The sequence below is a fragment of the Diabrotica virgifera genome, chromosome 1, assembly GCF_917563875.1.
Source record: "Diabrotica virgifera virgifera chromosome 1, PGI_DIABVI_V3a".
NCBI lineage: Eukaryota > Metazoa > Arthropoda > Insecta > Coleoptera > Chrysomelidae > Diabrotica > Diabrotica virgifera.
The window spans coordinates 39,182,848-39,208,857 of record NC_065443.1 but is presented as its reverse complement, the minus strand read 5'-3'; the positions used below and the strand labels follow the sequence as shown (position 1 = coordinate 39,208,857).

The 26,010-nt window shown below is 32.3% G+C and overlaps 1 protein-coding gene across 1 annotated transcript; it reads right to left on the bottom strand.

Moving 5' to 3' along the window:
• Window positions 1-1,463: 1,463 nt before the first annotated feature.
• Window positions 1,464-19,139, bottom strand: LOC114336004 (biogenesis of lysosome-related organelles complex 1 subunit 2). Its single transcript, XM_028286307.2, has 3 exons — window positions 18,961-19,139; window positions 18,570-18,812; window positions 1,464-1,685 (listed from the first exon to the last, which is right to left on the bottom strand). Exons 1-3 carry the CDS (start codon window positions 19,004-19,006, stop codon window positions 1,549-1,551), a joined length of 426 nt encoding a protein of 141 aa, XP_028142108.2. The 5' UTR covers window positions 19,007-19,139; the 3' UTR covers window positions 1,464-1,548.
• Window positions 19,140-26,010: the final 6,871 nt, after the last annotated feature.

Here is a 26,010-nt window from a genome sequence, read left to right as displayed (position 1 = left end):
AAACACAAACAATTTTATTCCGTAAGTGGTTTCCATACTTTATAATTTCAAAATTTCACCCTGTACTATTCATAAAACAATTTACATGATATAGTTCGTTGAAATAAGGTTGTTAAGCAGCTTTAAAAAATATAAAAATATACAGGGTGCTCCTTTAAAAATAAAGCTTATGGACTCTGTTAGACTTGCATGAATCACCCTGTAATTTAAATGTATGTTTAAAAAGTGCACATTTTTATTTAAAAATCGACGGGTCTCAGAGTTTTTTATAATTTTTTGAAACAAGGACAGAAATAATTTTATTCCAAAGTGCCGTCCACGCTGTGTAATAATTTTTGTGAATCGATTAACTATGATATTTCGGTAGGTACATGGAAGATTTCACTGATGTTAAAAGGTTTCTCATATTTTTGCCAAATCACGGTCAGAAAGCAGAAGATATATTTAATTCTATAATGACATTCTTGCAAGAACATGATACCGATTTGAAAAACTGCAGGGGACAGTCGTAGTCCTACGACAACGCGTGGATTCCGTGTGCCGTCCAATCTCTAAATTTTGTTGCAGAAGCTGCAGCTGAGGGTTCTCCTGCTGTCACTGCATCCTTTGATTTCTTAGAAGAACTATAATATGAACTATATGTATTTTTTACTTCCTCAACATAGAGATACCAACTTGTTAATCGGATGTTTAAAAACTGCGCCTTTAAGAGAAAGCAACGCCGACCGTTGCAGAAATATTACTTTTCCTAAAAGAGTAAATACTACTGCTAGATGATCATCTAGAAATGATGCCGTAAAAGCACTAGTTAAAGGTAATAATCAGATTAAAGGAGCAATATCCAAAATTTCAGAAGACGATGAGCAACAATTTAAAACTCGTAGCGATGCAAATGGTTTGTATAATCGAATGTGTTTACTGGAAACAGGAATTTCGCAATATTTTGGAATGAAGTCTTAGAGATGACAAACAGCACAATTCGTATTCCCCAAGATCCAATTATTGACCTTAATTCAGTAGTGGCGGCACTTAAATTACTTAAAGAATTTATACTTCTTTTAAGAATATTCGACTGACTCCACTGCTCACTCACTGAAGCTTTCCTTATAGCAATGATTAAGATGAAAATCTAGTGGTCGACTGGTACAATATGTAGAATTTTTAAATTCATTTAAAGAGGAAATCGACTCATCAAATATAAGTTAATAATTTATGTGTCGAGTTAAGGCTTTCCAGGATGAAATGTCAAACAATACTGAATAAGAAAACAACTTTAGGTAATACCATTCATGCACGATCTCCCAACAAATCCTCACCAAAAAAAGTACCTCTAAATGAATCACCCTTTACTTTTCTCAGTATTTTTCTCTCTAATGTTCTGAGTTGGGCTTCATCCCTTTTTCTTATCTAAAGCTAAAACTAAAACAACTAATAACTACAGGAATAAATAAATACTAAACATAATGCTTATAATATTGTTTTATGATAACATTCTTAAATAAACATTTTAAAAATAACAAAAAAATTTCAACTATGTAAAACCTACAACTACCGCTTCTCTAAAGTTTTGAATTTGGCTTCCAGTCTTTTAGAATATGCATCCAGCTTATAGGCGGCTTGTTCTAATTTGACTACACTAGCTTCAATTTGGTCAATTTGCTGCAGTAGTGGAATCAGAGAGTTATCTGTAAATTTATAAAATAGAAGTATTAAATATGTTTTTAGTAACAATAATAAAAAATATTAAATGCATTTAATCTTAAAATACAAATTGGCGAATTAAAGTCGAAGTCGAAATCAACTTTTTACTTTTGTTTTTCATGATTAACCCCAGAAAGACAGTCTGCGTAAAATTGACGCATGCATTTTCAAAGTACTGCTCTCTCTTTCTAAATAGCGCTAATCCGTCGCTTAGCGTTTAGGAGATCTAAGTCGTCGGTAGGAGCTTCCAGGAAACGTAGCTGTTGCTAAGGTAAGTGTCACCCTGTTTGAAATATAAGGACAAAACTATTCATGATTGAGATTATTAACCTTTTACGTGACATAAGATTTTGATTTATATAATATGTAATTATATTATTTTTATGTAACTTTATGTTCCTATTATATATAATTTATTTATTTTATAATACAAAATGTCTTTATTGTAGTAAAAAATAATGTTCCCAAATTTTGTGAATTTATAATAGAAGTTTAGTTTTTGATTTTTTTTAATAAATAAATACACTCACCGGCACAAAATTCCGGCTTCCAAAATTTTTGATTAAATTTGACAATGTATAACTTTATTATTTGTATGTACTCCGATTTTTAAGATTCTTGCACCAGTTTTTTAGGTACATGTTTTGATGTCGTTTGTTATTATTCGGGTAACAAAAATTTTTTGTTTAGATGGCATTATATGGGGTTTAATGGAAGCGTTGTATTTTCTCCTAACTTTAAAAAATTCTGTGGAAAAATTGGAGGGCTAATTTTGTAACATACTCTTTTTGTATTATCCTGGAGATATACCTAAAATTTTGTTTTTTAAATTATCCCAATATCTCTTTTCTTGTAAGAACTGTACAATTTTTATAAATAAAAACACTGATTCATATCTTAAATATAGGTTGGATTGATAAGATTAGAATTGCCCGCATGCAGCTCAGATCTCAATGCTATTGAGAATTTATGGGATGAATTAAAAATAGCTATTCGCCGTCATCCTAGGCCTCCAGAAAATTTGGTACAGTTATGGTCCTGGTAGAGGAATATAGGGCTATTCTCCAGGCAAGGATAACACATCTTTATTCAATAGCAAACACATTGCGAGCAGTCGTTGCTGCGAGAGGTGGACATATCCGCTATTGCATTGTTTTGTTTTGTTTTGTTGTTAATTTTGTTTAGTGTTGTTAGTTTTATAGTGCTGTCGCCAGGCGGGGTACAGCTTCCTCCTTTATTTGGATGGACTTACCCAAGTTTTACCCATGTATTTTGACGCGTAGAACACGAATTTTTTGGGTAACAGTTGATCCGGACGTCGATAAGATTGGTATAAACAAAGAACTTGCAGAATTACATAACAGCAATTTTTCGTAAAACAATAGTTATTTATGAAACAGTTCGTGAAGTATGCTTTTTGCGAACGCACGCGATATTTAGAGCATGAGCGGCAACAGAGCGAGTGCTATACATCGCTTAAGTTCGCAAAAAGTACTTCACGCACAGTTTCATACAATATTTTATCTACTCTACCATAAACAAATAAAAAAACTGTAACTCTTCGTCACTGGAATTCATTAGTATTCTACAATTTTTAGAACTTTGACATTTAAAAATTCTAACTTCTTTCAAACCACAAAACTGTCAAAACTTTTGTCGTAATTTATTGCTCATTATGTCATCACCATGACAACGCGAAAGTTAAGTTATTTGATTATATGAAAGTATGTCAAAAACAGTGCGAAAAAGTAAGTCATACATACAAAATACATAAAATACTTCACACACACTTTAAACACTTCACGCACTGCTATATATAATGACAGTTTTCACAAACTAAAAACTTATACATAATATGACATAGAGTAGATAAAACCTTTTTTTGTATTTTTTGGGTCATTATAAGCAAAAAAAGTTTTTTCGTAAGATGCATAGTTTTCGAGACAAGCGCGGTTGAACTTTCAAAAAATCGAAAAATTGCAATTTTTGAACCCGAATAACTTTTGACTAAAAACTAAAATAGCAATTCTGCTTACCGCATTTGAAGAGTACAGGGGAAAACAAGGAATGTCACTTTTTCATTAGTTTTGGTTTTTATCGCATTGTTGTAGCAAAAACTGAGTACTACCGACTAAGCTATAGATATGGAACAATAAACAGAAAGATCAGTCTATATAAATTTTCTAAGAATTTTTATCCAGGCGAAGGACCAGGATTGTCCGCACGCCACTGAAAAAGAATAAGGAATGTTAGCAGTTTTTTGGTGCATTATTAAATTAATAATTTAATAAATATAGATTCATATTATATTAAGATTATAAAATAAGAATTGCTAGAATTCTGCTGAGAAGCTCCTAAGTAGTTTTCAGATATCATAAGAATGAAACCTTTATTGGTGTTTATCTCAATATGTATAAAATGTGACATTCCTTGTTTTCCCCCTGTACTCTTCATTTGAAGGTTCAAGTCAAATTATATCGGTTTTGAATATTTGAATTGCTAAAAATTAATTTTTTATTGTTAAACAAAGCTATAAACAAATAGTGTTTGAGCGTTTTGACCCTTGCCCAATGCATGCGTTTTAAGGCATGCTACGTAGAAATTGCCTATTTGCAAGCGCCTGCACTTGTAAAAGTTGTAAGTTTTTATAATGTCAGTTAAAATATTTCACTCCGACGCGATTTACAAGGACAGTTCAATATCTCATTACCGGTAATCAATTTAAATTATAAATAACACGCCTCAATGTTTCAAACCTATTTGAACAACCCCCGTACTTCGTAGAAGAGTTATGGAAGAAACAGACAATTAACGTACATAAATACCATCAAATATTTATTGGACATTTGATAAGTTATTTAAAATCATCAATATTTTACATGCTGCTTGGAAATTTGTTATCGCTCGGACTGTCGGTGGGTGTGTATTACATGTCATGTAGAGATAAGAAATGCCGTTTAAGAAGTTTTGAGTCATACCAGTGCTGTTAAGGGCTGGTTTCCTCGAAAGCGGCACCGACAAACTGCGACCGTAGCACTGCGATGAATTACGTCAGATTACGGTGAAAAATTCAAGGTTCTTCACTGCGGCAATGGAATGTGCAAACTCAGCAAGCGGTGGCTTCCAACGCATCCTTGGAAACCACCGCTATTATTTTGCATGGTACAGTTTTTTATGATGTCATTATAACAGCAAATGTTATTATAACAGCAAATGAAACTGCAGAGAAACTGGATGTGGAGCTCAGTTTTCAATCAGACACACAGTTCGGCGTCGGAATAAAAGCAAACAGTTCGATTACGAACATAAAGATGAAACCGATTTTGTATCCTAAAATGTCATACAAAGTTCATTTCTTTTATTGTGTTCTCAACCAAGAATTAATTTCAGTAAATGAAAGATTTTCCATATTGGAAAATCCTTTCCATATTGGAAAATCCTTTCCATATTGGAAAATCCTGTTGATTCATTCAAATTTTTATATAATTTAAACGACAGTACAGAATACTCACAATTAAAACTTTTGTGTAGTTTGTAAAAAATGAGATTTATTGATCATCTAGGTATAGGGGGAGACGATTTAATTGAAGAAATTATACAGCTTCAGCATTTGTGAAAAGAATTAAATAATGTTTGTTAAATTTTAAAATTTATCTGCTCATTCTGCCCATATCTGATGCCACTGCTGAGTGATCTTTTTATAAACTGAAACTTAAAATTATTTGAGAACGACCATCAGTCAAGCTCGGTTGATAAATTTATCTACCATCTCTATAGAGTCGTCAGTATTAAATCAAGTTGATATTCACCATATATTATTACAAACAGACTTTTCGAACTGAAGACGCGGAAAGTTAATTGTTTATAAAATAGCTAAGTATTTAATGTTTTCCTACCTATATCTTGTTTTTTTGCTGTTATGCCAAAGATTTATTTTTACTTAATTATTATAACTTATTTTATTTTCCTGTTACATGTGTAAGAATTTTTATTTTTTTTTTGGCTACAATAAATAATTGTTCATTTTGGGCGCCATTAAATGTTTTGCACACAGGCGCCACCTGCTGGCGCGGCACTGTCTATAGGTAAGTGACTTGTGACTGAGAACACATGAGAAACTCAAAAACGTTGTACTGTAATGTATATAAAAGAAACCGTTTGAGAAATACGCTTTCCCAACAGCAGTTGCACAAGCACATTCAGGCCAAATCACCCCGAACGGCCCCCGAGAACTTCACGATTATGTAATTAAAGCATAAAACACATTTCATATTAATACATAACGTTTATTTTAATTTTACTTTTTAAAATTGGTACAACATACAAAGCATAACATAAGTGAATAGAAATTCCACTAATACTATTTGAAGTTCTATTTGAATACGGTACATAAATAGGTTGAAATGTTATATTCACTAATACTCTGGCTGGGCTAATTAGCAAAATACAAGGAAAAGTTGTTTACCAGCAATTTTATTGCTTCGAATCTTACAATTGTATGTATTAATAATATAGATATGCAAAGTCCGCAGATAGTGTGCTACTTTTTTAATAAACAAAATGGCGCCCGAAAATCGTGTTTTTTTTCAATTTTTGCTCTATAACTCCAAAGATTTTAACTTTAGACCAAAAACAATCAAATAAAAATTCACCGCAATTAAATTCTGCATAGAGACGTGTTTTTTCCGATTTACTTCGACGAAAACTTTCCCGGAAAAAGCGGGTTTTTCCAACAAAATCTTTAATTTTCAACTAAACTTTTAGATAAGTAGTTGTTAATCAATAATTAAATAACTTGGTAACGTAAAAGCCCTTTTCATATATATTATAATTCCAGAAGTCTATGGAAATTGAATGAACAGTTTAGCAACAATTAAAATGTTAATTAAAAATTTACGGTCGCTATAATAACGACAATAATTAAGATGCATAAGAATAACTATCATTTTTTCATAAAAAGGCACTATACCTATCTAATGTACTTTACAGAATTGAAATTGGACTTTTTAGGCGGCCTCAGGAATATTTTAAAATTATAAACAATTTTTTGGTTTATAAACAAATAGAATATCTCGGGAAATATTAAACTAAATTAAATTGTGAAAACAGTATTCGAAAGACAGCGGCAGGACGCTTCTATTGAAAGAAAAAACGTTTAATTATGATGAGTGGTTCCTGAGATACAACCGGTCAAAGTTGACCGAAATTTACGGCAAAGATATAAACAATAGGATCATAATTTTTAAACCATCACCTTTTTATTTTTGTCCTCTTTCTCCACACCAATTTTCATATTTTTAAAATCCTCATAACATATATTATTATAATAAAAACTATCGATAATACGTGTGAAAATTGCCAAAAATAGCAAAATTCCAATCAAAAATTAGGTTGGAGAAAATGTAACCCTCAAATTTCAAAATCGGTATACGTTAACAAAATGCATTTTCTCGGCTTCCCATGGAGCAATTTCCTTCATTATTTTTTTGTTCCCTAATAACTCGAGTAGAGCCATCGAACTAATGCTTTATTAAATGTCAAATTTGCTTTTGTTTTGTTATAATAGATTAATTTATTTATAAGAACAGAAAATTACATATTTTTTCCAGTTGTAGGCTTTTTTTAGATAAACTTACTACAAGTGTACCTTTTAAAGTTAAAAACATAAATATTCTCATTTGACAGCTGTATAATTATTTAAACAATTTTTATTTAAACAAATTAAAATATTGTGTTATAATAAATAAATTAATTTATTATAACAAAACAAAAGCAAGTTTGACATTTAATAATGCGTTAGTTCGATGGCTCTACTCGAGTTACTTGGGAACAAAAAAAGAATGAAGGAAATTGCTCCATGGGAAGCCGAGAAAATGCATTTTTTTTAACATATACCGATTTTGAACTTTGAGGGTTACATTTTCTCCAACCTAATTTTTGATTGGGACTTTGCTATTTTTTGCAATTTTCACACGTATTATCGATAGTTTTTATTATAATAATATATGTTATGAGGATTTTAAAAATATGAAAATTGGTGTGGAGAAAGAGGACAAAAATAAAAAGGTGATGGTTTGAAAACTATGATCCTATTGTTTATATCTTTGCCGTAAATTTCGGTCAACTTTGACCGGTTGTATCTCAGGAACCACTCGTCATAATTAAACGTTTTTTCTTTTAGAAGAAGCGTTCTGCCGCTGTCTTTCGAATGTCGTTTTCACAATTTAATTTAGTTTAATATTTCCCGAGATATTCTATTTGTTTATAAGCCAAAAAATTGTTTATAATTTTAACATATTCCTGAGGCCGCTTAAATAGTCCAATTTCAATTCTGTAAAGTACATTAGATAGGTATAGTGTCTTTTTATGAAAAAATCATAGTTATTCTTATACATCATAATTATTGTCGTTATTATAGCGACCGTAAATTCTTAATCAACATTTCAATTGTTGCTAAACTGTTGATTCAATTTCAATCGGCTTCTGGAATGATAATTATTGGATAACTCTGGAAAGTTATTTAATTATTGATTAACAACTACTTATCTAAAAGTTTAGTTGAAAATTAAAGATTTTGTTGGAAAAACCCGCTTTTTCCGGGGAAAGTTTTCGTCGAAGTAAATCGGAAAAAACACGTCTCTATGCAGAATTTAATTGCGGTGAATTTTTATGTGAGTGTTTTTGGTCTAAAGTTAAAATCTTTGGAGTTATAGAGCAAAAATTGAAAAAAAAAACACGATTTTCGGGCGCCATTTTGTTTATAAAAAAAGTAGCACACTATCTGCGGACTTTGCATATCTATATTATTAATACATACAATAATAAGATTCGATTCCAGCAATAAAATTGCTGGTAAATAACTTTTCCCAAAAATGGCCTATTCTCCGATAATCAGCCCAGACTATAATTAAATACTCTTGGTTTACGGCTAAAACTCCATAACATCTCAAACAACAATTTCTATATTTATAGATATTTCTAAAAAGAAAATGTATAGAAAGATTTCTATATTTATAGAAGCTTTTGAGATGTGGGTTTTTCGTAGGATGCTGAAGATCTTTTGGACAGAGCATGTGACCAACAACGAGGTCGAGGTGCTGAGAAGAATGAGGACTGAGAGAACTCCTAAATATTGTAAAAAACAGAAAAACGAGTTATCTAGGACATATTTACAAAGGAGAAAGATATAACTTTTTACGACTCATAATGAAGGGAAAGTGGAAGGAAGAAGAGATCCAGGAAAAAAAATGCTCCTGGCTGAATAACGTTAGGGTGCGTTCACTACGGAGACCAAAGGGTGGTATCCTAGCCTAGAGCATGGTATCGGGTATCGTACTCTTCATATTCGTGAATTCTCGCATTTAAAATAATGTATTTATTTTACCTGGCGATCGAAACTATATTTATTATCGATCGCTATGTAAAATAAATGCATTATTTTAAATGCGAGAATTCACGAATATGAAGAGTACGATACCATGCTCTAGGCTAGGATACCATCCTTTGGTCTCCGTAGTAAACGCAACCTAAGAGACTGGAAAGGCATGGACACACATTCGATACTAAGAACCGCTCAAGATAGAGAGCAATTTACTGTAGTTATAGCCAATCTTCAGTAATGGAGAAGGCACTTTAAGAAGAAAATAGAAAATATTATATGTATAATTCAAAATGTTAGCAAACAGCAGTTATTTGTAAAATTATTAATATTGCTAAAATTATTATATTATAAATTAGTTTTGCAGTTAATTGTTAAAATTACATATCATTTGTTTCATTCGGAGGGAAAAGCACAGATGACAACAAAAGACTAAAAAAAGACGAGTTGAAAAGACATTATAAATAAAAGAACAAGCAAAATAATATGAACTGTACTAGTAATAGGCTACGGTACTGAAAAATAAAAATTTTAAGAATACAACAAATACATTTCTAGATCGTTCAATTTTCACATTATTCTCTTATACTGTCATGTTCTTAATTTTGACAAAGTTGGATTAGTGATTAACATTAACACTCACTCCACTCCATACTTGTAATAAATCTCATATCTAAACTCAAACACTCACTTTTTTAGCTTTTTTGGTTGCAAAATCAAATCGTTAAAGTCTAAGGCTCGAAAAAGCTCAGCATTTGAAACAAAACTAGCCGAACTAGACAATCTAGAATATTTGTCAGAAGTCGATTTCTTCAAGTAGTTTTTGATTCTTTTCAACATGCTGAATGATCTTTCTCCAGATGTATTAAATGCCATCATGCATAGTAGAATACGCAAAACCGTGTCCATATTCGGAAATAATGTTGTTAACTGTTTTTCATGAATGAGTTTCAGATACTCCAAAAGCGTATTCCTCGGAGGCTTGGTAATCTTGTTATCATGAGGTTCTCTTTCTTCATCAAATATACCTTCAACAAAGCCTCTGAACTGTACACACTCTTCTCCAAAGTCACCATCTATGTCGATTCGATACTTTTTAGTCAAAATAGAAACTTTTCCCCTGATTTCTTCATTGGAAATTGACGATAAGTTGTTTAAAAATCCAAATTCTTCATTAAGACTGAAATAATCTTCGGACCTTCATTTAATTCTGATAAAGCCTGTCCGTTACAACATTGAATGTATTAATCTTTAAGTCTTCTTTGCAATTAATGTGGGGTTCAGTGGGTTTATCTCCTTTGTCTTCGCCAGGGAGAGCTTTTCTTTTCGGGCGTCTTTTTATTTCAATAGTGTATAGGTTTCATTTTTAGACAACTCTTTTCTTCTTTTTTCATATAAATCAAAGTTGTTCCTCAGACTCAATGCGTACTCGTTTAGAGATTTGTATGTTGAAAGTCACATTCAAGTCGGTAGCAGCTTTTTCAAATGTTTTGCTACTCTTGTCAAAACGTTGTAAAATATCGTACCACGTATTTAGTAGAATACCATTCTCTAATTTGAAAAATTGTTTACTGATTTCAATTCAATTAGTAAAAATTTTTTACAAAAAAAGTTTTTTTACAAAACGCTGCGGCCCCTTTTGCCTGCGGCCCTAGGCCGAGGCCTAGTCGGCCTAATGGTAAATCCGGCACTGAGCACATTGACAACCGAAAACATGCATTCACTTAAGACCAATATAGATAATTTTAAATTTTACCAAAATATTTTAAAAACTTATTTTTAAAGCTACCTATAAGGAATTAAAAATGCAAAAAATTTTATTTTTTGAAAATTCTAACGTGTACTATGGTTTGTTTTTAAATCAGGAGGAATAATTCAAATTTGCCACGCCGTAATGCTTGTTTGTAATTGGTCCCACCTCAGGCAAGTTTACTCCACTGTTATGAAATTTTGACACTAATGACATTTATTAAATTTTGACACTACTGGCATTTCGTAGGTTAATTAAGTTATATCAGCGATTTTTGTGTTTCTGCGTTATTCCTTTAATTTTTAGATTTTTAGTCTGATTTTATAAAAAAAAAACAGTTGTTTTTAGAACTCTTTAGCGACGTAGTAGTATAATATAATATTTATGGATTACCGTTGAAGGCCGATGTTATCAACCAAAAAAGAAGATGTATTTGGTGACTTTTCTATGGTTTGTTTTTTAACCAAGAGGAGTGATTCAAATTTACCGCGCTGTATTGCTTGTTTGTAATTGGTCCAACTGCAGGCAAGTTTACTCCACTGTTATAAAATTTTGACACTAATGACATTTATCAAATTTTGACACTAGTGACATTTCATAGGTTAATTAAGTTATAGCGGCAATTTTTGTGTTTTCTGTGTTATTCCTTTAATTTTTAGATTGTTAGTCTGCTTTTATATAAAAAGGCAGTTGTTTTTGGAACTCTTCAGCGACGTATTAATTTAATATAATATTTATGGATTACCGGTGAGGGTCGACTTGATCAACCAAAAAAGAAGATGTGTTTGGTTATTATTCTAGTGACTTTCTTGGGTGTGAATCTGTCTTTTAGTTTACTCCTCCCTCCTCCTGGTTAAAAAATAAACTATAGTTGACTTTAGTAACTTTCTTGGGTGTGAATCATAGAGTTATATATTAGCATAGAGAGAGTGTCATTCAGAGCGAAGTGACGACACCATCTTTTTTATTTGGATTAGTGCTGTTTCACTCTTACGCATAGTAAAGCTGCTACAGTTGTCCTCCTCTTCCGTGCCTATATTCACACTGAATGTCATCATAGATTTTCGATACAATGTGTTAGAAAGAGATGCAGCAAACCAGTCCATGAGATCTTGTCGTCAGGAAGCGCGGAAGGTAGGCTCCCTCTATGTTAATATACAGTGCTAGTCAAAAGTCCGTACCCCCCCTCGTATCTTTTGAACGGTTATACCTATAATAGTGAAATTTGGAGTGAGGAAATAAACGGACGTAAGCTTCTTAACTAGTTATGACAGGTGACGTAATAGTGACAGATGACGTTACAGAGCCACTGTGACCGATAATTTTAAATGGGACCTTATAGCAAGTGATACCTCGTTTGAAAGGTATTTAAAATACCTATTCAGTCATACTAATTTTTTTGGGTTTAAGTTGATTTTGATTTTGGTGAATAAATTAAATAAATATAATATTGTAGTTTCGAATTTAATTAATAAAAATTCAAATGTCCGCCTATGGATTTTTTGTCAAAAAATTTGACGTTTTTTAATTCTCTAGTAGTTTTTACGTCAACGTCAACCTGTTTGACAAGTAATCATAGGCGGAATTTTGAATTTTTATTAATTAAATGCGAAACTACAATTTTATATTTATTTCATTTATTCATCAAAATTTGCTTAAACGCAAACAAAATTAGTATGACTGAATAGGTATTTTAAATACCTTTCATACGAGGTATCACTTGCCATAAGGTCCCATTTAAAATTATCGGTCACAGTGGCTCTGTAACGTCATCTGTCACTATGACGTCACCTGTCATAACTAGTTAAGAAGCTTACGTCCGTTTATTTTCTCTCTCCAAATTTCACTATTATAGGTATAACCGTTCAAAAGATACGAGGGGGGGTACGGACTTTTGACTAGCACTGTATACCTCTATGGTGTGAATATAATATGTCTTTTTGGACATCTTAAATTGAGGGGTCCGAGAAGTTAGCTACAGATATAAGGAAATGAAGGCCTGACAGTGTTGCTATGTGTTCTTAGAACAAATCGGGAAAGAGCATGTGATATATTTTTATTAATTTATTTATTAACATGGAAAACATTACATAACTATGATGTAGATACAATAACGAGAAAAATTTTTAATGTTCTCTAATTATGTCGAAATACCAAGATTTTAGTATCAATAATAAAGTTAAAAAGTGTATAATAAGTAAAATTCTGCTGTCAAGATTTTACTATATACTTTTAAAAATGAATAACCATTTTCAATTTCGTAGTCTTTTTTAGTCTTTTTATATACTTTTAGTTTATTATTATCTATATAAAAATAAGATTTGTATCAATAATAAAGTCGCCAATACCATAATTACAGATTATCTAGTAATATTATTACATAGCATCTTTTCAGCTGAACTTATAGCCATCGAAAAAACTCTCATTGATTAAAGACAGAAATATTAAAAAGCTGTGATAATAACAGACTCCAGAATATATACAACTCAAAACACAGATATACAAGTCCACAGTCCACAGTACTATTATTATAGGAAAAATTATTTGTCTAAAATGGACGCTGTAGCTATTTATATGGGTAAATATTTTTTTGTATAAATATGTAATATTATAATTCCGTAACATGTGTTGTGTATTATAATGTAATGTTACATGTACTTAGGTATTTGAAATGACAAATAGCCGAAATAGGTCTGGATCCCGTGTATGAAAAAAAGTTTATTAATAGCAAGCTGAAAATTTGTTAATAGCTTAAGGATGTCTAGTCGGATAAACTTTGATATATGGAAACACTGGAACAGGAGCAGTTTTAATTGTGGAACAGGTTAAAAATTTGGAACGGTCACACCACGAAAACGGCACATTTATTTTGTCCGACAGAATAGACTTAAACTCTCCGAACAGAGATTAAACTCTCATGCAAAAATCAGACTGCTATTTATCACCTGTCATAATTCCTGCCATTTAACATATTCTACATGTTCCACTCGTTAAAACGCCCATTTGGTGATAAATAGCAGTCTGATTTTTGCATGAGAGTTTAATCTCTGTTCGGAGAGTTTAAAGTCTATTCTGTCGGACAAAATCAATGTGCTGTTTCCGTGGTCTGACCGTTCCAAATTTTTAACCTGTTCCACAATTAAAAATGCCCCTGTTCCAGTGTTCCCATATATCAAAGTTTGTCCGACTAGACACCCTTAAGCTATTAACAAATTTTCTGCTTGCTATTAATCAACTTTTTCTTCATACGCGGGATCCAGACCAAAAACGTTTAGGCGATAATAAGGTGTTTTATTTATCAAACCGACAAACGCAGAAATTAAAAAATGTTGCTATTTGTAATAAGTATAAATAATGTACATAAAACTGTCAGAAAATTAATCATTAATTAAAAGAAATATACAGATCTACAAATTATAGATATGTAATAAAGTTAGCTTAAAAGAAAGTCGCATAATATATTATACACAGTGCCAAGTGCAAATATATGTGAGTTAGTAGACTAAGTGTTAGTGATTTATTTGATTATTCGTCAACGTTAATTGGTAATCTTAGTTATACCTACTGTTTTTCGAAATGAAGACTCTATTTAAAATGTTATATTAAAAATTAAAGAATTTTATTTTGCTTTGTATAAAGCATTTTTTATTATAATTTGTATATAAAAAAGAAATGGAGACACATCAATTTACTGGTCAAAATATTTAGAAAGACATGTAATATTACATTATAAAACCATTATAAAAAAGTTGGAAAAAATAAGTTCTGTTTCTTTAAACGTTCAACCTATACATTATGTAATTAGATCTAATTACATTAATAATAAAGCACAAAAAATGTGATAATGTATAATAAATTTAAGAACGTTCAAATATTCCTAGAATAAATAAAATGTTAAAAACTGTGGCTAAGGGACCTGCTTCTTCATCTTCTCTCTTTCTTGTCTACAAAATTTTGCTGATGAATCACAACCCTGTGTTCATACACCCCTCCTTCCAAGCGACCGATATTGGCATACGCCCTCCATCCATCGGAAACAATTATTGACCCAGGTAAAATCATTCTAAAAAGAATATTTCTTTATTCCCTGGATATATATTTGTAACATACCTGGATATGATGGGCAATAGTATTTTCTCGCTTTTTGCTGCCACCGGTATCACGAATAATTTGCCACTGTTCCTCTCCACAGCACTAAAAATGCATCTTCTGGGCCTATAAGCACCTCTATTGTACTTCCTGGGGAAGAAGTAGGATTCGTCAATTTCTACCGTAATGGGTTCACCATTTTCATCGAATCCTCCAATTTCCACAGGGTGCTCTTGAAAATACCTGGTGCACACTGCTCGACAGAAATTGCACCAGTCGACAATAGTGGGACTTCCAACCCCAGATTCGATCTTGATCTGGATTTGTGGGAAGTCATTTGCAAAGCCATAAATGATAATTATCATTTTCTTCAATGGTAGCAGGCTTTTGGAGAAGAACGAACCATGTCTTACCGAAGTACGCTGACCACATCCATTACATTTCCAGATGTATCCGTCTGACAAGGAATTTCGCTTTATTAAGTTTTTACTAATATTGCATAAATTGCACAGAATACTATTTTTAATTATTAACTGCATCGCGCACCACACGAATGCGTTAAAATTATCCGCGAAATTTGTATATAGCTCCCCTAAAGTGAATCGCTCTTCCCACATTTGTGCTACGTTCAAAAGTCTTTCACGTGCTACAATAGTTGTAGGCATTTTAATATTTTAAAAAATACAAAATAAACACAAAAATAACGTACTGACGAAGTGAACACTATTCAGTAACTAACATCCTTTCAATATTCAGGTACATTCATTCCAAATAATAAAATAATAAAAAGAGATATAATATAATAAAAAAAAAGTCATAATATGTATATCTGCGGAACATCTGTGCAATCTGGCAAATGCAAATTTAAACATTCTGACTCTATTGCCAAATCTCTCCAGTAATGATGATGTTCACTCTATTTTTAAGGAATTTAACTTTTTAATGTTTGCTGATGATGTTAAAATATATAAGACTGTCAATAATGAGGATAACATTTTTCAGCTTCAGTCACAAGTAAATGATTTTTATGAGTGGTGTGGTAGAAATAATATGGAACTTAATAGTAATAAATGCTTTTTAATAACTTTTGCTAGATCCCATTCGCCTACTCACCATCAATATTTTATTAATAATACTCCTGTCACATGTGTGAACGAAATTCGGGATTTAGGTAAAATATTTGATTGTAAATTAACATTTTACTCTCACATTGACCATACTGTTTCGAAGGCATTTAAGATGTTGGGTTTTGTATTACGTTCATCAAAAGATTTGTCAATTCACAGAATAAAAATCTTATATTGCAGTATCGTGAGATCAATTATTGAATATGATTCTATTGTCTGGTCACCTAGTTATGCATATCAAATCCTAAATATTGAAAAGGTTTAAAACAAATTTTTACGTTTTGCAGCTTTTAAGATGGGTTTAACAGTTGGAAATTATACTTATGACAATATATTAATGAGATTAAATTTACAAACTCTTGAACGCAGAATAGTCATGTTGGATATTTGTAATCTTTGCAAAATTATCTCTGGTGTTATTAACTCCGAAGAATTGTTAAGTCTTGTATACTTTAATATACCTGCTAGATTGACACGAAATCCACAAATATTCAAGGAACAACGGCATGCTACAAATTATGGTCAATATGCACCAATTAGTAGATTGACCCTGTATGGAAACAGGTTTAGTCATCTAATAGATCTGTTTGGTTCTTCAGTTTCCTCTATTAAACAAGAATACGGGCTTCTTGAATTTTGAATTTAAAAAAATTAAATAGATTTAACTGTTATAATTGATTCAGTTGTTTTCATCATTTAAAAATATTTTATATTCTTTTTACTTTTTATGTTTGTGTTATATACTTAGTTGTAGTTTTACGTGCATTTAAATTTTATATTTTCATTATTATGACGTATTTTATATGTATTGGGTTTATCCCGTTAATAAATAAATAAATAATCTATCGGGGCAATTGCCACAAAAAAAATTCTAGTAATTAACTGCAATTAATATCAAAACAAACAACAAATATTTATTGGTTCGTGTTTTACATAAATTAAAAAATATCAAAATCCATAGAATAATGTAAAAAAAGATAGTTTTCAAAGCATTCTCTGTATATTTGAAGCGTGCAACATATTATACATTATATACATTATAATCGGTTTCACCAACGACAAATAGTAGTTTATTCTATGAATAAAGTTATTCGACCAATAAACTGACATTTATCAATTTTAATAACGTCAACTAAGACTTATTTTATTTATTTACCAAATAAATATTTCCTCTTCGCATAAATTGGCAAGTTAATCTCGCTGTAAATATCTATAAGAAAGTAAATTTGTCAGTTTAACTTTAAATTATCAAAATTATATTGAAACAAAATAAAAATATAAATGTCTAATAAGTATTTTTGAAAAATTTAAATGCAGAATGTAAGATTACGTTATTAGCGAGGGCCGAAAGTCCCTGAGAACTTCTATAATGTTTATATAGTTACAATAAGTTACAGGGGTGAAAAACTAATAGAAAATTTAGTGTGATTTTTAATTTCAAATATCTCATTCAAAATAAACTTTTTATTTATTCTAAGGGACTTTCGGCCCTCCGTAATAATTTAGTCTTTCATTCTGCATTTAAATTTTTCAAAAATATTTATTGGTTTTTTCAGGATTCGAAAAAAATGAACACAATGTCTGTGGTAATATTTTCCAAATCTACATTTGTCTTACAACGCACTCAGTCCAATAGAATATTGTCAGCATATTGTCAGTCAGACAGTGACAATTTTAAATATTTGACATGGCATCGGGAATATTTTGAGTTGTTGATTAAATAATATTGATATACATAATATAGTGTATTTGATAAATAATTGATTTAAGACGTGAACTTAATAAAAAGTTATTTATTGTGTATTATTTGTGGAAGATCCAAGCAGAGAATACATCAGGATAATATATTCTGTGATCCAAGTATTTTGTTGTTAAAGATGTTCAAAATTGTAAGCGTTCCATAGTAACAATATATTATTAAAAAATCACTTTAACACTTTTCCTCTTTTCTCGATTGAATATTAGTTGTTGTTGTACATATAAATTATTACAATCACTGAATACATAGTTAGTGAAAAAATTATCACATTTATTAACTGAATTAATAATTTGCAATTATACAAATAACAGTTATCCAAGAACATTCAAAAGCCATCTCTTTAAAGTTAATCATGACATTGTCAAGTAGAATGACATTCTAGTAAATGTTTACACATCCATACCAGAGTGAATTTTACTACACATAATTTGTTGTGTAAAGACAGAAAAAGTAGGGATAGCCGTAAAATATTTGCGAATTATGTACCGATGGCCTTAACGTTTCGACGCCCAAGTTGGGTGTCGTTGTCAAACTACAAAATAATACTAAATTAAACAAAAATGTTGTTGCTTAGTAAAAAATTCTTCTAATAATTTATTTAATCTGACTCATTTATATTCATTGATTTATTTGTTGTTGGTGAAACAGGACCAGGAATGAATAAAATGGCGTATTGTTTGATTTTGTAAACTAATAATTTATAGAAGAATTTGTGTGTTGCTGTATTCCAGTTTTTACAAAAGTTAATAACAGTAAAATACTTACATTTTTCGTTTAATTCATTCATACTTTTTTTCACATTGACAGCCAAATTTTTCATATCTGAATACTTAGTAATTACTGATTTATTCATTACTTCTAATAGTCTGTAATCATCTAAGGTTGAAGTTAATTCTCCATATAAATATTCTGAAGTTTTACTAAACATTGTATTTGCTAGTTGACTTAGGTTTGGATCATGGGGATCTAGAGCTTCGAAACTAGATGTAGAAGTAGAAAGAGTAGGACCTAAAATAAAACATTTGTACCTTTGACAAATTGTTTATTGTTTGTATTAATAATGAAAAATACATTTGGAAAAATAATACTACAATAATTATTGTACAACTGTAGGAAATCTAAAATACAAAACTATAATTAATTTTGAATATATTACCTCTTATTGGAGAATCGGTTACACCGTGTTCGCCATCCTCAGACATTTTAACACAAATTTCGGGATTTGTTTAATTTTCTTATTTGATTTATTTTTTGTATGTACATAAAGTTTTTTTACTGTCTGACTGTCACAGTGACAGTGACAATGACAGTGACGGTGTACCTATTGTTGACCTTTCATTTCAATTTTATCGCCTGTAGGCCTGTAAAACAAAGATAGGCGATTTAAGTAAAGTGAAGTTAGTCGAATTAGTGATTTTATTTATTGCCAGTGGTGTATGTTAGATTTTATTTAATCAGGATATAGCATTATTCTTCATAAAAACTTCTGCATGGTCAAAATCCTTAGTAGATTCAACCATCAGATATCACATTTTATCCAGGGACCCGGACCGTACCGCTAAAAACAGAAAACCGAACTGAAACCGATATTTTTAGTGGACCAGAACCGAAACTGAACCCTTATTTGATATTAAATATAATTTTTGGAACCGAACCGTAACACTTAATTTTTCAAACGGTTTTATCGTTTTTTTTTTTTCGGTTTTGTTGCTTACAATATTGTTATTTTTGTTTTTGTTATAAGTTAATGCAAACAATTTTGTAGTGTTTTCTACTTTTGTTAATAAATAAAAAAGTACATTTCAAGATATTTTATTATTTTTAAAATCAACTCAAAAACCATAAAAAAAACTATCATATATTAATTTCTTCTTTTAATTCTGGTCAACAAATGTTTTTAAAATGATTACAAATTGTTTTTAATAAAATCGACATTACTAAAAACTCTTATAAGGATTTATGATAGGAGATACAATCCCATGAAAAAACATCAATCAGACCACAATGAGTGCCTTCAGGTTGAGCTAGATTTTCTAAAAAGTTGTCGCAACCCGCGAAAGTCAGTCATTAACCAGATAGACTTTCAGAGGTCTAAACAGATACAAGAAAATAAAGAAAGACTACGACTATAGTGTTCTTGGGTCGACAAAATATTCCTCTAATAGGCCATCGTGTAGATGGCCTTCTGCCTCTGGGCGAAGATGCTGGATGTCGCAATGAGAGGAATTGTTAAATTATACCGGTTTTGATTATTTGCATTAAATTATTTTTTTATTGTCAAACAAAGCTATAAACATATAGTGCTTGAGTGATGTTTTCAATGCATTTCTCATTTAAAATCGAACAAGTAGCCGCGCCAACAAACAGGCTATTTCTACGTAGCATGCATTAAAACGCACGCATTGGGAACGGGAATAGCGATTTGTATAACAAGCGAGGAAAGTGCTACTTTTTCTCCCGAGAATGAAGTTTACTGCCCGACGCGTAACGGAGGGCAGTAATCATTCAAGGGAGGAAAAGGCACTTTACTCCCATGTTATAAATATGATTTTTTCACTTTCCTCAAATAACAAGTGTTTTTTCATTTTTAAATAATTTATTTATGTAACTAACTGACAAAATTTATTAAACAACTAAAACTAACAAGTAGGTACATTATACCTGTCAACTGTCAAGTATAAGTCAAATTATTAATGTAAACATTGTTAAATCCTTAGAATATAAAATAAACAGGAAGGAGTCTGTCATATATCAACAACACCTTAAATTTCTAGCGGAATTGGCCATCTTGAACGTCTGTGGATGACTCATAAGTTTTTGTCAACGAGGTAGAAGGTGTTTGTGTATTGGATCAGCTGTGTGCATAGGTGTACCATCTGGTAAAGCTCCTGTATATGCAATCAATTAACTGAAGTTAACTGACTTTTCAACAAAATATTATATTAATACGTATTTTCTCTTGATCTATAGCTGTTTGTTTAATATCAAAGATGTAATAAAATCGTTAAGAATTTCTTTTCTTCCCTCTTTCAAAGGTACGTTACTGGAGATAGAAAGCAAATCTGACAGCTGATCGCCATTTGCAACCTCTTTCCTGGTTCGAAAAGTTATTTCGCATTGTACTCCTTCCTAGTTTATTTTATATTCTAAGGTTAAATCAAAATAACAATTTACTGTTTTTTACCATTCTACGAAATACAAGGTGTTATATAAAAAAACGTTAAAGTGTATAGATACTTACGTAATAGATTATATAGAATATTTTACAGAGCGTCAATAAGTTATTTCTTTAGTGACATTCCATGACATCACTTTTACTTTTCCTCCCTAGGAAGGAAAAGTACTTTGTCTCCCTAGGGCGGAAAAGTACGACTTTGCTCCCTACAGTCAGGTCTGGAAAGTATACTTTCGGTAGAGGTAGGTGGAAAACACTATTTGTTTATAGCTTTGTTTGACAATAAAAAAATTAATTTTTAGCAATGCAAATAATCAAAATCCTTATAATTTGACTTGAACTTTCAAATGCGGTAAGCAGAATTGCTACAGTCGGAAAAATGAAAGAATACCCATGAACGATCATATCAATCACACATTATTCAGATTATTAATAAACTCTCTCTCATTTTGCTATTTATGGAAAAAGACAGCAAATACAAAATATGTTATTGATGTGATCGTTCATGGGTAATCTTTCATTTTCCGACTGTATTTTATTTTTTAATCAAAAGTTATTCGGATTCAAAAATTGCAATTTTTCGATATCTTGAAAGTTCAACCGCGTTTATCTCGAAAACTATGCATCCTACGAAAAAAACTTTTAACATGTTTGCTTAGAATGACCCAAAAAATACAACAAAAATGTTTTGTTTTGCGAAAAATCGCTGTTATGTAATTCCTCAAGTTCTTTGTTTATAACAATCTTATCGACATCCGGATCAACTGTTACCCAAAAAATTCGTGTTCTACGGGTCAAAATACATAAAAAACACTTGGATAAGTCCATCTGTATTAAGGAGGCCGTTGTACCCCCTGGCGACAGGCAGGACTTATTACTACTTCAACAGTAATTAAATTTATCGCCAACCGTCACTAAAGTCATTCATTATTGTACTGATTTGACCTCATTTGCGACAGTAAAGTAACACTTTATTGTACTGAAAGAAGAATTTTACTTTAACTGCCGCGATTAATCAAATTAACCCGAGATTGAATGTAAGTGGTCGATGGTAGTAATCGAATGGCGAGTATTTGAGTGAATTTAAAATTGATTTACTTTAATTATTAAAGATATTGTAAACAATTGGCGATATTATTAATTAAATTTATGTCAAAAAGGAAAATTCTGTAGTATTTTGTAATTATATAAGGGGATGAGGGTTTAGGGTGTGAGAGTTAGGATATATTATAGGGGGTTTTGCTCGTACTCGAACTTCAGCTGTAAATAATGGGTAGCACCTTTACACATCGGGGATGAATAATAATAAGCACAAACTTTACTGTGAGCGGTATAATCACCGAAAGAAATATAAACAAATTACATTATTAAAACTAATAATAGTTCAATGGCTTGGAGTACAATCAGGCACTCTTGAAGCAGTCTCCGCCATCTCAGCTGTCAGCCGTCGGGAGAACCTACGTCACTAGGTCGGCAGGGTTGCCAAGTATAATTCTTGTTACATCCTCCCCCTTTGGATCAGACGTAGAGTATGGCTGATACAAAACGGAATAACTGGTTATTAGCGAGGGCTTGGAACAGACCTCGGGTATCATACATGAGCATCTTGATAGCGCTTAGGAGGGCGCTTGGAACGTCTGGGTCTCTGTATGGAACAATCAATCTGCGTAGGCAACGAGGTACTACTGGAGTCGCTGGTTGTGGTTACAGGTACACCAGAACCTGTAGATTGCTGCGTTGTCTCAGGATGTCGTTTAGGGATAGCCCCTCTGCTTTTGGCTGCGACATCTTTCTGCAACGTGGTTGAAGGTCGACCTCTACTACGTAACTCATGTAGAGGAGTTACAGGCGAATCGGAATCATCTTCCACAAAAGGATGGAGAGCAGACACGTGGTATTTTCCGATCGATACATCTGGGTGCGTTAGAGTTGCTAACTCGTACGAGGTGGGAGAAAGTTGGTTAAGGATAAGGTATGGGCCATCGCGACGCGGCGCAAATTTAGAAGACAGTCCTGCATCACTTTTACTAAGGATGTGAGTCTTTACTAGAACTTTCTGTCCCTTGTTAAACACAACGGTTTCGCGAAAATGTTTATCTGCATACAATTTCGAAGAGTCTTGGCGTAACTCATTATTTTCTCGCGCACTTAATAAAATGTCAGTATGCCTGCGCAAGTAAGGTGTTATCTCGGGAATAACCGTTTCACTCGCGATAATAGCTCGTAAGTCTTTATGCACATCTGTGGGCGTACGTAGCTCACGCGCAAAGTTCAAATAGGCCGGGGAATAACCGGTAGCTAAACTTGGTACGGTATTCATAGAAAAACGTATACTGGGTAGCACTTCATCCCATTTAGTATGGTCTCTTTGAACTAAAATGGAAATCTGAATCTTAAGATCTCGATTTTTACGTTCCTCCGGATTTGAGGCAGGGTGATAAACAGGAATGAGTGATTGCTGAATACCTAGGCAGTATGTAAACTGCTGCATTATTTTACTAACGAATTGAGGTCCGTTGTCACTTATTATTCTACGAGGGGTGCCGTATCGTAAACAAATTTCACTTATTAGTACTTTTGTGCACTCCTCCGCAGTAGCTTGTTTTAACGGGAATATTTCTATCCATTTCGTGGAAGTATCTTCCACTGCAAAAATCCATCTGTTTCCCTTTTCAGTCACAGGTAGTGGACCCACTAAATCAATTGCAACGCATTCAAAGCGTTGTGCCAACACAGGAGTTTGAATTAGACCTGCTGGTTTTAGATTCAAAGGTTTATACCTTTGGCAGTCGATGCATTTCTTTATATGCTTTACAACATCTCGCCTAATGGTAGGCCAGTAATAACGAAGAGCAATTCTTTGGATTGTCTTTTCATTTTCTTCCTCCCCCTGGAGGAGACATGCGCCAAGTGCATTACAAGTTTTCAAAAGTGACAAAACATGTTTAGCATTGCGTGGAATACGCATTTCAGCAATTGCTGATATCTTCCCTGGATCAGGAGCGATCCCATTGGGCGTAAGAAGGTGCCCTAAATACTTTACTGAAGAGCGCACAAAAGTACATTTTGCTCTATTTACACACAGTTTGAATACTTGTAATCTTTGTAACACACTAGCTAGATCATTGATATGATTTTCAAATGAGCTAAATAAAATAATAATATCATCTAAATATGCCAAAATAGTAATACTTGGTAATCCGCTACGAAAACGGTCAATAAGCCTTTGAAAAGTAGCAGGCGCGTTTCGTAGACCAAAAGGCATACGATTAAATCTAAAAATACCAAAAGGGGTAATAAAAGAAGTTTTATCTCGATCTGATGGACGAACACTTATTTGATGGTAGCCACTTTTCAGATCTAGTGTTGTCATAAATAGTGTCTGTGTGGTGGCATGCAACAGATCGTCCATCCTCGGTAGAGGATATCTATCTGGTACAGTTATTTCGTTGAGGCGTCTGTAATCAACGCACATGCGAAAGGTACCGTCTTTTTTAGGAACGAGCACAGTTGGTGCAGCATGAGCTGAGTCGCTTTCATCAATGATTTCCATTTCCAATAAATGATGGATTTCATTTTTGAGTATCTCCGCTTTCTGAGGTGTTGTCCTATAAGGGGGCACAGCGATTGGAATATCACTGGTTAAATTAATACAATGCTCAGCAAATGGTGTAGGTTCATTATGTTCCATAAAAATGTCACCGTACTGATTTATCAAGCACTGTAAAGTATTACGCTCAGAAGTATTTAACTGTGAAGCTTCGTCCTGTCGTAAAGTAAGTTCAAGAAGATTAATTGAAGCATTGCAGGAGTTAGGTTCCCGTAATAGTTTATGTTGAATATCAGGAGAATCAGCAAATGAAAATTTCATTTGAGAGATATTAATAATAATATCAGCATTTTTTAAGAAGTCTATGCCAAGAAGAGTTTTAGCTGATGTGTGTTCAGGAAATGCCACAAAAGTTGTAGGTATGGATCTATCTAATAGGAGAACCAAACACTCAAAAATATGAGCTGTTACCGTGCGGCTTATACCGTCAGCGAGCACTAAACTAATTTCCTTGGAAATATAGTGTAGACCTTTGTTTAAAAAATGATTGTAAAGTCTAATTCCAGCTATAGTACATTTAGCTCTAGTATCAACATATGCGCAACCACTCAAACCTAAGACATTTATTGGTAAGAGGGGACGATTATTCAAATTGTTAGTTTCTGCTAAAAGAAGCTCTACAGAAGAAGCTGCTTCTGTGGTAATAGGATTTACAGAAATTTTACAGTTAGGACAATTTGTGCGAACATAACCAGGAGTATTACAACCGTAACAAACTACACTGGAAGAACGTTGAGAAGGTACATTTGAAGTGCTAGGATTCGTATTTGGACGACTAGGAGGTACAGAGGTGCTAACTGAATCATTAGAATTAGATTGCTTAAATTTTCTGCATTCTGGCTGAGTATGGCCAAAAATTTTACAAAATGTACACTTTGGTCTGAATTTTGGTTTAACAGAATCCTTGTCTTCATTCGATTGAGGTTTTTGTCGACGATCAGAGTCGGTAGCAACTAAACCTTCCTTTAAGGATGCTTCGATTTCTCGAGATTCCCTTAAAAGTTCCTTAAAGTCTCGAAATTTATTCCTTGGTAACCTTTTTCGTATTTTACGCGCCATTAAGCCATAAACCATATCCAACTGAACCTCTTCGGTTAGGGTATAAGGTAATTGTGCCAGCAAAGCTCGAATACGAGAAACAAACAGTTCGGTAGGTTCCTTAGAATTTTGTTCACGCGAGAATAATTCTCGAAATATCAAATGAGGAGGAAGTTTTCTCGAATAGGCATCTCTCAAGGCTTGTACAGCGTCTTCCCATGTGAGAATGGTATTTTTGACACCTTGCCACCATGTAGCAGCACTAGCATTAAGAAGCATGGATAAACCACGAAGAGCATTTTCATCACTTATTTGGGAACAGTCCTTAAAAGTGATCACATTGTCGAGAAAAGCTTCAACATCAGCGTTAACAGTACCATCAA

Excerpts from the sequence above, each read along its gene's own strand:
- LOC114336004 (XM_028286307.2), bottom strand. The coding sequence starts at position 19,006 with ATGTCTGAGGATGGCGAACACGGTGTAACCGATTCTCCAATAAGAG. Across the intron at positions 18,813-18,960 it reads AACCGATTCTCCAATAAGAG|GTCCTACTCTTTCTACTTCT; the intron begins GTAATATATTCA and ends GTTTTATTTTAG. Across the intron at positions 1,686-18,569 it reads GAATGAATTAAACGAAAAAT|ATAACTCTCTGATTCCACTA; the intron begins GTAAGTATTTTA and ends ATAAATTTACAG.